Source organism: Chrysoperla carnea, chromosome 5, assembly GCF_905475395.1.
Source record: "Chrysoperla carnea chromosome 5, inChrCarn1.1, whole genome shotgun sequence".
Classification (NCBI taxonomy): Eukaryota; Metazoa; Arthropoda; class Insecta; order Neuroptera; family Chrysopidae; genus Chrysoperla; species Chrysoperla carnea.
The window spans coordinates 61927344-61941185 of record NC_058341.1 but is presented as its reverse complement, the minus strand read 5'-3'; the positions used below and the strand labels follow the sequence as shown (position 1 = coordinate 61941185).

Here is a 13842-nt window from a genome sequence, read left to right as displayed (position 1 = left end):
ATCAAAGATGTCTTTAAAAACCAAGAAAATTTCAAAAAAAATATGTCTCATCTGGTTATTCGATGGGTAAAGATCGACCTTATACCGTCTCTTAGAGTCTTAGACTATTTACTTTCTATTTTTATGGTGAATTATGATATAACTTGACGAAATTACAAGTAAGCTTAAAGTTTTTCGATATCGGGGATAATTTTCAACATATTAATACTATTAAACCAAAATTTCTTCGATATTTCGAAAACTAAGCCAGTTAATGAAAAAATGTATATTTACCTTTTCATCTAAATTCAACAAGCTATAACAAAGTTCATGATCAAAATCGAAAATTTAAGAATTAATAACGAAAATAATAAATAGTTCCTACTAGTTGTTCCACGACACCTCTCTCACATTTCGTATACCTTGTTCCAAAATTTCAACATGCGAGAAATTACTATCACTATAATTTTAGCACAAATAAAAAAGTTCAAAATAATTTGTAGTGGCTACTAGTTTGAACAATATATTCTTCATTGTAATGAGTCATTCAATAAAGTATAGTATATAGCTACGTTCAATTTTATTGGTCAAAGTACACTATTAGACTATTGAGACATTGTTTTATTATTAAAAATATAATACAAAATGTTATGTCTAATACAAAATTATTTTCAAAGTCTGTGTAATGTAAACGATTCAAATACAAATTAACTTCATAATATAAATTTTCATTTGCTATCAGAAAAATTATTATAATACATACTTGCTTAATGCATACATGTGCATTGTGTGCTATTTCCACTGATCTGTAATAAACACTGGATAGTAGATGTCTATTCGCACCGTGCGCGAGTTTTATTTTCATGACAACGATACACTACTTTAATTATATAATTGTATGGATTGCAGTTATGACTTACATTGAAAATTTACTATTATTGTCTCATAAATTTAAATAAATAATTATGATAATTTACATTTGAAAATTAATATTTGTGCAATTTGATCTCCTATTTTCACAATTTTTAATGCATCAAGTTTAATTAATTAGTGTTTTTCAATAATTTTAATTTGACATTTTCTAAACGTTAACATGTAAAGAACTGCAAATTAGTCATAACAGCGTCCTTTATCGCCAAAATTTTTCACTGGAAGCGCTGGCTCGATTTTGTCCCTACCATGACTATGCACACAACGAATACTTTTAGCATTGGTCAATGTGTTGGTATGAAAAGCCAGTCAAGTTAAGGATATGCATTCATGAAACTTTTTGCGAGCACCAAGGCAATTTTAAATAAAAGAGTTGATTTTTTTATATGAAGTTGGACTAAGACTAAATCAATTCTGAAAATTTAAGGGGGGATTGCCCGATTATTTAAATAAATAAATGACTTCAAAAGTAGGCATATTCAACATTGGTTTTATGGTAAAACGGTAAATGGATGGTTTCATAGATTCCTCAAAAACTAGTCGGTGGAAATTAAAAAAAAAAAAAAACTATTTAAATTTAGCTTAAAACCTTAATAAATTATTGAAAACAAAAAAAAACCCGTTGTGTACGACTAATTAAGGATGTATGAGTACGGTAGTGAGGATACTAATTTAAAAAAATATATACGGGGTGTTCCAAACCACCCGTCCAGGCTGATTATTCTGAATAGTTTTCAAAAAAAATTGAAACGAAAAAACACGTATCAAATATTTTTTAAAACTCTATCTAACCATACCAAAAACACCCTCCACCCTCAACCCCTGTTAGGGGTAGGGGGTGTAACTTGAAAAAATCAAATGGAAACCCCTATTTTTTTCTGCAGATTTGGATTCTTCAGAAGAAAAGACAAACATTTTGTCTAAGAAATTTTTCCCGATTTTCGGTAGATCGCGCTACAATCGACAAAAATCGTGAAGAAAAGACTATTCTGTTTTTGTTTTTCATATTTTATTATGATTTAGAAAAATTATTTTTGTAAAAATGTTTTTTTTATTTTGGAAAGTCTGAAAAAAAATTAAATCTAAAATGATTCATATCTAATTCTTTCTAAGAGCTTTATTTAGCATCCTCCCAATTGTCTAGTGGTTTACCTCAATTACCGCAATTCGACATTTTCGCTTCTCTTTTATTTTCGTTGAATTTCTAACTTTTGTGTTGCTTTTGTTTTGTTTTTGTTTTGGTTCTGTGTGTTTGTGTTTTTATTTTTATTTTTACTTTTTCGTTTTGATTTTTGTCATTGAACGGCGCAATTCTTATGCCAAATCTAATAGAACGATTTTTGTCGATTGTAGCGCGATCTACCGAAAATCGGGAAAAATTTCTTAGACAAAATGTTTGTCTTTTCTTCTGAAGAATCCAAATCTGCAGAAAAAAATAGGGGTTTCCATTTGATTTTTTCAAGTTACACCCCCTACCCCTAACAGGGGTTGAGGGTGGAGGGTGTTTTTGGTATGGTTAGATAGAGTTTCAAAAAATATTTGATACGTGTTTTTTCGTTTCAATTTTTTTTAAAAACTATTCAGAATAATCAGCCTGGACGGGTGGTTTGGAACACCCAGTATATTCAATATAATGTTATAACTTGACAATAAAGACGAAAAGAATACAATTTTTTGACCAAAATATCGAAAATTGATAATTTCGTTTAATTATTTAGCTTTCGATATGTCGAAAGGCAGATATCAAACAATTTTATTCTTATTTTTCGTCTACATTCATGAAAATATAACAAAATTAATCATCAAAGTTGAAAATAAGGTACAATCGAATCAGTTTAATTCTAAATTTTAATATTTTTCAATTTTCTAATTATTTAAAATTATTATGCATTTCCTAGAACGCAATACGAAATATTCAAATCTCAATTTTCTGCTTTACATGTACGAAATTTATCGAAAAATGTAAATTTTGCTCCAGAGTAAAGTACTAGTATTTTTTATTTTTACATATTCGACAGCATTAGTTGAGAAAGTATTCTCTCTGTGTCATAAAAAATGCACGGATTACATCGTATAGAACTTTATGTAGCCTGTGATTCTATGTCATTTTTGGAGAGGAGAATGTCCGTAAATATAATGAGTATGTAAATAATGAATAGAGAACTAGAAATATTAGAAAATTTAAATATATCGAATAGCATAAAAATTAGAAAAAAAATGTTTATAGGTGAAAATATTAAAAATATTTTACATCATCTGATATATGATGGCACATATTTAAATAAAATTTATTTATATCTTTTAACAGATTATTTCTTGGCGAATGGAACTGACTAAGTAAGTAAGTACACAGCAGAAAGCAGTGGTGGCCAACCGTATAGAATCGTACATACGTATTACGTATAGGACTAGGAAATATGAATGAATTTTAGAAAATATTTTCATATATTATGTGAGCTCACAAATAAAATACTTCTTGAAATCGTTATTTTATAAGAGAGAAATTTGATGCTTTTTCTCATTTACTTTAAAAGGGATAAATGATCAAAAATCCTTCTAAAATCCTCAAGTCCAGAGTATATAATACTACTTTTTTTAAACTTCTATAAAAAAACCTTGAAAATGAAAAAAATTTCAAGTTATTTGCACGAAAATTAATGGAGTTATAATGAAAAGAAAATTTCGTACCTTTTTTGTTTTATTCAGCACAGAAACTGATGAATTTACCACGGGAACTAAAATCAATGCTGCATGCATAAGTATACCCCTTAGATGGGGAGATTACCATCCCTTGGGGAAAAGCACCATTAGACATCATAACTTTTGTGCTAGAGGATGAACAAAGCTTATTCCCAAATTTTCATCGATATCGGTGCTATAAGTCAAAATTAAGTGATTTCGTATTTTTATACCATGTATATATGTAATATATATCAAGGTATACTAAGTTTAGTCCCAAGTTTGTAACGCTTAAAATTATCGATGCTACGAACAAAATTTTGATATAGGTGTTCATTAAATCACCTAATTAGTCCATTTCTAGTTGTCTGTCTGTCAGTGTGTCCGTCTGTCTATCTGTGTACACGATAACTCAAAAACAAAAAAAGATATCAAGCTGAAATTTTTATAGCGTGCTCAAGACGTAAAAAGTGAAGTCGAGTTCGTAAATGAGCAACATAGGTAAATTGGAATCTTGTAAACCATTAGAGATAGAACAAAAGTTTAAATAAAAAGAATGTTCCTTATAAAAAAATTAACAACTTTAGTTTGAAACATTTTTTCGTAAACATCAATTTTTACCTGTAAGGTCACAAATTAGGTTCAAATTGAACAGTATGTATTATAAGGAAATATTAGTTAAGTATGTGTGACATGTATATGTGTGTAATGTGACAGTTTTATCAACACTATTAAACATGGTATTTCAACAATTAACTAAGTCAATTGTTTGTTTTCACTTGTTTTCTGCTCGTTTATTGGAGTATAACGATAAACAACAGGATAGAACTTCCGAGAAAGAAATTTTTGACCGTCAATGTTATTCCATTTCAAATTTTCTCAATAACAAATATTGCATTTTCGATGTAAGTAAAAAACTATCGATAAAGGGTACATTCGTATTCGTTGTGTGCGTAGTCATGGTAGGGACAATAAAATCGATGCCAACGCTTCCAGTGAAAAATTTTGGCGTTAAAGGGGGCTGTTATTACTAATTTGCAGTTCTTTACATGTTAATGTTATAGAAATGTCAAATTAAAATTATTGTAAAACACGAATTAATTAAACTTAATGTATTAAAAATTATGAAAATAAGAAATCAAATTGCACAAATATTATTTTTCAAATGTAAATTATCATAATTATTTATATAAATTTGTGAGACAATAATATTAAATTTTCAATGTAAGTCTTAAATGCAATCCATACAATTATATATGCATCCATACAATTCTATAATTAAAGTAGTGTATCGTTACCATGGAAACGATACTCACGCACGGAGCGAATAATAGTAGAGTGTGTTCGTACGTATTTGTAGCACATAAGTACTACGTTTTACTTATTGCGTTATTATTAAAAAACATAACGGTTGTTAAATATATATTTTTCCTACAATACCAACCAAACAATAATAATAATAATAAAATTAAATAATTAAACTTGTGTGTAGAATATTACGCCAAGTTGTTTTATTTTAAAAATATTTAATATAAATATATATCAGGTCATAAGGTTATCTTCTTTATAAAAGCTAAAATAATAAAAATATAATTTTATTGATCTGACTTACAATCAGTACAAAAGTACATTTTCAAATTTCTTTAAGTCATGTTTTCTCCAAAAATATAAACTTATGCATTGTATGGAAGGTCAACGGTGGGAAGTTGGGTTATGTTATAAATCCGTTGTGCAGCCCCGTTGTGTAGAACAGGCATGGGCAAATGATCCCTCAGACTTCTGTAGTTCGAATACGAGTAAGACAATGACAACCTAACCAATGACAATCAAAAGTACTCATTACTATTAGAGAAACTGAGATAGGTAGAAGACTCGTATACCTGTCTCGCTTGAGAGTGGTGAAAAGAGACTTTGGTTTGTATTAGAGTTACTGTGTAAATTAATCAACCCTTCTTGAGAAAAATGCGCTAAAAATCTATTTCGCGATCATTTACAAAATCTTTTAAAAAAACACGATTCCTGTATGTTATCCCAGTGGATTTTCCGGAATAAAATTAGCCTATGTCAATTTCTGACCCCCATCCAAACTTTCATGATTATAATATATACCAGATATTATTTATACCTTCAAAAATAATACGAATTTTGCTTTATTTAAATTTGGCGAATCGTAATCTGTGTTATTTTGAAAAGTTAAATCAGAACTGCGTGTCCCTTTGCGACTGGACTATGCTTGTTTTGATCAAAGTTCATATTAGATTGCAGAATTTTGTCACATAAATAGAATAATTCAAAATATCAACAACATAAAAAAATGTCATTCGACTTTCATATAATTGTACAGTTTCATTCAGGATATGAATGATTTTTTATCATTGAAAGTTCAACTAGATTATTTGATTGGTGAATGAAAAGTTTGTTATAGTTTTAAAATTTCTTTTATTAATCATTAGTCAATAATAATCGTAAATTAAAACGTTATTTTTTTTAATTCACTCAGAATTTTTTTGTATAACATATTGTCAAATTTTCGAAAACAAGTAATATAATAACCAGGTCTTCTTCAAAATAAGCAACTAATATTTTTTTATTTTTAAGGGAGTGCTTTGGCGTATCATGTTGGGTCCTTTGGCCTATAATTTTTTTAAAATAATATTTCAAGTCTTTATTTATCGTATAGTGAAATTTCGATAATACCTTACCGTGTAAATTATTGTGAAAGTTTTTTTTCAAAAATATTAACATTTGTTAAGAGTCTTATGAGAAAGTAAGACCCTACCAACTTTTCTCGAATTATAGTACCAGTTATCAATTAAATACCAGTATCAATACCAATATTGAGTACCAGTATCGATTAGAGTTTCGAAATATTCAGGTTTCAGTTTTTGCACAAAAATATATATGTTAACGTAAATTTATTGAGAAAATAATAATAAACTGAAAAGAAAGTACTAAGAGCCTGTTAGTACATTCTTAAAGCAGAAAGTAGATAACTTGATTGAAGACAATATTTTCTTGCTAAACTTTAATTTTTTAGTAATCAAATATTTATTTTTATTGAATTAAGGAGATCCTTTGACCGCCAATGTTTAAAAAAAAATGCACAATTTACTTCCAGCCAGTGCACAATTTGCTATCCCGAAGCGAAAGGGCTTCCTTAATTAACTCTAACATTGCATCACAGGCATAATATAATGCTTAAGATATTCTATAGCTTAGCAACTTCCCAGTATCTAGGTAGAATAAGTTATTGTAATGGGTCCAAAAATGTGATGTGATGGCGTCACATTTATTACCGATTCACTCTCTATCATCCACTCGCTTCGTTGTCAAATTTACTTACATTCAAGTAATTTTTTCACCGCCTTCCACAATATAAGCTTAGAAAATGAGACAACCAAATGTGTCAAAATCCTATTATTCATGTCATGTGAATGCTCCAATTTTCTTTCCAAAAATGTTGTAAAATCGAGTTTAAACTTTCGAATAGGGTCCACCTACTACATGAAAATGAAATGTACAACAAAAAAGAGCCAATAGTACAAACTGATAATTGCAGACACAATTCAATTGTAAAACAACATCAAATAAAATAGTTGACCCTTAACTCTTTTATGATTTCTGTTTTAAATTACTGACCTCATTTTGTTTTTAAGATAACACACGACATACACACACACACACACACACAAACTACAGCAGTCAAGTGAAGTCAGAAGCAGCAGTCAGCACACAAAACACAAAGAACTATCATCATCATAATTCTATTTTATTACATTTTTTTTATTTTATTTTGTAAAACTGAACTGAGATGTACAACTTACATTCAAACAAAACAAAAAAAAAGTTTCAAATGAAAAAAATATTAAAAATGTTAATTTCATTTACATAATCCATAGAGAATGAAAATATAGTGAAAATCTATGCGAACGCATTTATTAGATTTTTTTTTTTAAATTAAGGTTGTTGGTTCTCCTACGATATTATAAAAAAATTTAGGATTATACGACTCAGAAGATATTCGCACCGTGTGTGAGTTTTATTGGAGCCGTTTCCATGGTAACGATACACTACTTTAATTATAGAATTGTATGGATGGATATATAATTGTATGGATTGCATTCATGACTTACATTGAAAATTTAATATTATTGTCTCACAAATTTAAATAAATAATTATGATAATTTACATTTGGAAAATAATATTTGTGCAATTTGATTTCTTATTTTCACAATTTTAAATGCATTAAGTTTAATTAATTAGTGTTTTTTAATAATTATAATTTGACATTTTCTATAATATTAACATGTAAAGAATTGCAAATTAGTCATAACAACCTCCTTTAACGCCAAAATTGTTCACTGGAAGCGCTGACATCGATTTTATTGTCCCTACTATGACTACGCACACAACGAATAGAAGCTTGTAGTGAAAATATATATATTAAATTTGTATTTCTGTTGTACCACTCAACTGTTTGTAAAGAATATATGAATTGTTTAAAATTCTGTTAATATATAGTTATTTTTCTTCAACTACAATTCTCTAACTATAGTCGCTTGTCTTCAACAATAAAATTTATTAACTTTGCCTTATTATATTTCAACAGTAAACGGTCAATAATTTTTTTTTTTCTATACAGAGTACTTCAACAACTAACTCAGCATACCACTTAAAAACCCCCTGAATGATCCTGATATCGAATTGGCCATGTTACCTATAAAAATGTAAAACTAGACTTGATATCATGACATTTGAAAGTGAAATTAAAGTTGATTAAAAAACGAAGAAGTTATAAGCAATCAAAGATTGTATTCGAATATTGCCTATCTTTTTTTAAGAAAACAAAGTTTTATATATAATTTCTACGGCGACATCCATGTATGACGTCACTAGTGAGTATCTTCCTCTTTGTTTAATTAGGAATTTTAAACGTTAGTATCATGCATACTAGTAAAGATTTTTTAAAACGAACTTTTCTTTTCGTGAAGTGAAAATTCTTCATCTGAAGTGATATATAAAATTTAGTCTGATTCCCTATTGAAGAAATTTAATAATTATTAAGGTAAGCACCAAGGCAATTTTAAATAAAAAGCTTGATTTTTTTTAGTATGAAGTTGGGCTAAGTCTAAATCAATTCTGAAAATTTTAAGGGGGTTGTCAATTATTTAAACAAATAAACGACTTCAAAAGTAGGCATATTTAACATTGGTCTTATGGACGGTGGAAATTAAAAAAAGCTATTTAAATTAAAGTTAAAACCTTAAAAAATTATTGAAAACAAAAAAAAAAACCCTAAGATGTAAGAGTAGTGGGGGCGCAAATTAAAAAAAATATATATTCTCAATTTTGATGATGAATTATGTCACATCTTGACAATATAAGACTAAAAGTTAGAATAAAATTTTTCGATATCTTCCAAAAAATTGAAAATTGAAAATTTTGTTTAATTATTTAGCTTTTGATATTTCGAAAACCAAGGCAGATATCGAAAAATTGTGTTTTACTTTTCACCTACATTCATCAAGTTATAACAAAATTCCTTATCAAAGTTGAAAAAATAAGGTACAAATAATTTTTCAACCGTAAATCTAAAATTGCGTTGATGCTCGTACTACCTTAAGTTCATAAATCACCTTATTTTTATGGAATGACCCATATACGAAAAAACAATTCGAACATAAAATAAATCAATGATTGACAACAAAATGTTTATTTAGCATGATTACCGTCAGTCATTCATAGTGTCATCATCATAACAGCCTAGGTATGGGATATGCGATCCAGGCTAGCATTAACATATAGCAAGCTTTATAGTTAGCAGCTAGTGACTGGTTGGTAGTGACTAGTGACTAGTGAATGCTTTATTTAACAAACTTAATATAAAATAGGTTAAATATAATAGGATATAGTTTTTACAGTACAAATACAAATCAATACCTATACATATGTGTTGTACTATACATACCGGGCATTCAAAAAGTATGCGAACAGTCCAAAAATTCAAAAAGTAAAAAAAGGGTTATGTATTTAACCGGTATGTATGTATGTTCATCTGTTCCTACCTAGCTTCTAATTCACATTAAATTGAATACGGCATCCGCTAGAGCACATAAAGCAATGAGAGCACTTTTCAAATATATATATGATGTTATACTTTTTTAACGAAATTATAACCCCAAAATGATTTAAATAAAAGAAAGTTCGAAAACTAAAACCCCGACAACTACAAAATCACACTCTTAAAAGTATGAAAACAAGAAAATATTTTCATCTGAAATTGTTATGATAAGTAAAAAACATACATGATAAGTAAAATCGTCGTTACAGTCGGGGAACCTCTAAGATTAAACAGTTTTCCACAGGACCAAAAAGCCGTCCTCCGACTGTAATGGCGATTTTGCTTATCATAAGAGTTTCAGATGAAAATATTTTCTCGTTTTCATACTTTTAAGAGCACGATTCTGTAACTGTCGGGGTTTTAGTTTTCGAACTTTCTTTTAGTTTGTTTTCAAAAATTACAACTACAAATATTTAACGATTGTAGCGTTAACTAGTGCGAATCGAAAAAAAAAAACGGTTTCCATTTAAGATTTTAAAGTTGACCTTTGCGTCAGTCCAGGGATTTGGCGAGAGGATGGTCGATTTTCATTTCATTAAATATATTTCTAAGGTGCCATTCTCGAGTTCTTCGAATGTGTCCCTACTTTTTGAATGCCCTGTATAACATACATTACATACAGCTTAAGGGTAGAGCTATTATTTTAATGCTGTTCAGAACATTTAACTAGCAGCATATACATTTACAGGGTATTCAAATTCTATCTAAATAGTTTATCATTTATACCTTGATTAACTTTTTCTTAAATTTAAGGTTATGCGAGCAGCCCTAACGTTAATAATGAAATGAGCTCGTCAAAAACAAACCTGAAATTTTTAAGAATCAAAAGTGATAAACCGAGCATTTCACTACTGTCACATTAAAAGAAAAGAGTCATTGAAGTAAAGGATAAAATTCTAAGAAAAAAGTTTGTTGCCATTAACCATCAAAGGTATTTAAAAACTTGTTTACCTTAAATTTTGAGAAATTATTCTCAAACAAAGTAAGAAATCAGAATTAAAACTTTTTAAAGACTGTTTGGAAATTATGCAATTTTTTCAGAAAATAAGTAAAAAAAAATTACATTAGTCCTTCAGGGAAAGCCATAATTTACCATAATTTTCAAAGATTTAAAATAATTTTTTTTCTATTTCTTATGTAAAAAATTATTAAAGCTTTAATTTTTTGTAAAAAAATATATTTACTGAAAATTACAATTATTATTTAGGAAAAATTGCAAGAAAATATTTTATAAATTCTCATAAGAACTAATTTTAATTTACGGTAATTTATTTTCGGAACATTATTAGTCTGCGGAACATTACCCTTTTTCTTAAATGATCAATACATACTTAAAACTTCGTGAGTGACTTTCTTTTGGTGAGCCTACCAAACTTTATCTCTACGACATTTTTCGAAAGTACTGCGTTTCCAAAAGAGCATGATAACGTCATAATTTAACTATCTATCCGAAAAAACGCATTTTTTCGGACACTATTACCACTGGATAACATTAATAATTATGAAATAATTAATGAAAAGTAAACTTTGCGTATTTTCAAAACCAAAACTACTTAAGTACGGCATGTTCGAGGTGGTAGACAAGCTCATCGGTACAGTATTTTTGTCGGTCAAAATATTTTTTGTTTAATAATTATTAATGTTATCAAGTGGTCATTGTGTTCGACAAATTTCCTGCTACGTGTTTTCTTAAATATGACGTTACTATGCTCATTTGAAAACGCAGGACTTTTGGGAAAAAAAAGACAAAAAATTTGGTTGGCTCGCAAAATGGAAGCCGCTAACGAAGATTCATGTATCCATTAAGCATTTAACAAAAATTGTTATGTTCCGTGGACTATATATACAGTGTGTCATATTTAAGATGAAGACACCCTCATATTTTCGTTATTTATAGGAATATCGATTTGAAATTTTGCACAATCATACAGGGTAATAGGTCACATTTTTTAAGATACTCAAACGATATCTGAACTTTAAGTACGCTGAATACAACAAATTGACAAATAGGGTCGTTGATTCTTAATGTTTTGTCTAACATGGTTAGAGATCTCGAAAAAAGTTTTTAGAAAAAATTGCTTAGAATATATTTTTATACCATAAAAAAAATTCGCATTTTTAATTTGTTCATAAATTAAATTTAAACAATGTATTTACATTATTTGTTTAATTTAATATTGCATATAGAACTCCTTAAATATTGGGTTTTGGCCAAAAGTATATAAAGCATTTTCGACTTAAAATTATCAAAAGAATACACTCTTAAGCTATGGCCATCGAGTTATTGGAACACCCTGTATATTCAGAATATTTGCCCGCCAAGTATGGCGTTATTCAAGTGAAGCAACAGCATTATTGTAAAACATCTCGAAGTCTCGTAGAAAATGCGTATTTTTTACATTCGATGTTTATTAAACAACCCATTATACCTGTTGGGGTTTGAGAAAATTTGAATGTTTAATTTAGTGAAGTTAAAAAAGACACCAACCTGCTTTCGTTTATGATTTGTATTATTCGTAATAGGTGCTGGCGGGAACGCAGCCGTACCATCGTACTGTTCCTTTAACAAATCCAAAACATGTTCCATTTTTTCGCGATCCACTTGCTGTTCTTTGCATACATGTAAATACGTTCGCCAATTAGTGGAATCAAAACCCCAATGACATGTACGATTCTCTAAATCGCGATGTGCATGACACACAAACTGTTGTGGCGAGAACATACCCTGACACCCATCTAAACATTCTATACATCTAGCCGATTTACTTGTGTACAATTCAGGTGTACATAAGCCACGACATTTACCAAAACATTCATGGTAAACACGAAATGATAGCGGTTGATCTTTATTACGACAATCCCCTTGTTGGCCAGGCCCCCGTACTCGCGGCGATGCCAGCACAATATTTGTTGATTGTAATAATGCACTACATAATCGTTCCGCGTCCGTTTTTGTGATTAAACCGCATGATGGTGCCGTGCTAGGTAAGATCCCATTTGTTTTTAACTCGTTCAATTGTTCGGGCGTACATCGCGAACAAAATATTTGTAATTGATCACATTCTTGATTGATTTGCTGTAAACTAAAGTCACGTAACACACTGTTTAACACTTGGGGTAAACATAATCGTTTTTCGCCACCAACCACAAAACATGATATTGATTCACCCTCTAATATAGTCTCGGTTCGCTCACTACGTCCAGTGTCTGGTGCAGCTAATACTGGAAATCGTAATTGTGTGGGTGCAACAATTAAGGGTTCTGGTGCTGTGGTTGTTGGTACACATTCTTCTTTAATATCAGGACTGATTAATTCACGAGTCAACGATAAACCAGGTCCTTGTAAACTTTTAGTCGCACTATTTTGATAATTTTTTAAAACACTCTTTAAATGTGGAGTAACCATCTCCATCATGGTCTATTATTTACACTTCACACGGTGAACATTTTTTTTAAATATATTTTTTTATTTTAAATTCACACTTTAAAACACCCCGTCATTTAGAAACACACAACAATATTTTGCAAATTTCGCAAAATAAACATAACACTTGGCCGTAACACTACACATCTAGCAAAACCCCCCGCGTACACGTTCCGGACTAAATAAGTCTAACAAAAAACGATCACATCCGTGTAATGTGCTCTTCGTCAGGCATACAACACAACTAACTAAACACACCACTCACGAAAGTCGTGTCTACTGGCGCGACTGTCTACTTCTGTCTCTCATGAAAATGACTTCGTTCAGTTCATTGTGCGCACTCCCCACTCTATCTCTCTCATACATTTATTTTTGAATAAAACAATCTTTTTATTCAATTTATTTTACATGAAATAAATATTTTTTCATGAATTTCATTTATTTTTAATAAATTTTTCATGAAAATATTCATATTGATTGCTATTTTCATAGTTTTTTGAATATTTGAAAAACAAAATGATAAGAGACAGTATGTATAATAAATATATATACTACATAACAGAACAGCAATGATGGCTTCGCTTGGCTACTGCACAGTCTAGCCCAGTGCAATCACTTGTCCCCGCACATCCGTCTGTGTACCAGTAGTATAGTATATGTCGGGTCATGTGATCGGCCTTCCCGTCAAAATAGCCTGCCATGATAATA

General features: G+C 29.6%; 1 protein-coding gene across 1 annotated transcript in view; it reads right to left on the bottom strand.

Annotated features, from left to right (window-relative positions):
* Positions 1 to 13415, bottom strand: part of LOC123300989 (ski oncogene) — a 279420-nt gene extending 266005 nt beyond the window's left edge. Inside the window, exon 1 of the mRNA XM_044883692.1 lies at positions 12199 to 13415. Within this exon, the coding sequence (XP_044739627.1) occupies positions 12199 to 13125 (927 nt within the window). The 5' untranslated portion in view covers positions 13126 to 13415. The remainder of the gene's footprint in view (positions 1 to 12198) is intronic.
* Between the last annotated feature and the right edge of the window lie 427 nt (positions 13416 to 13842).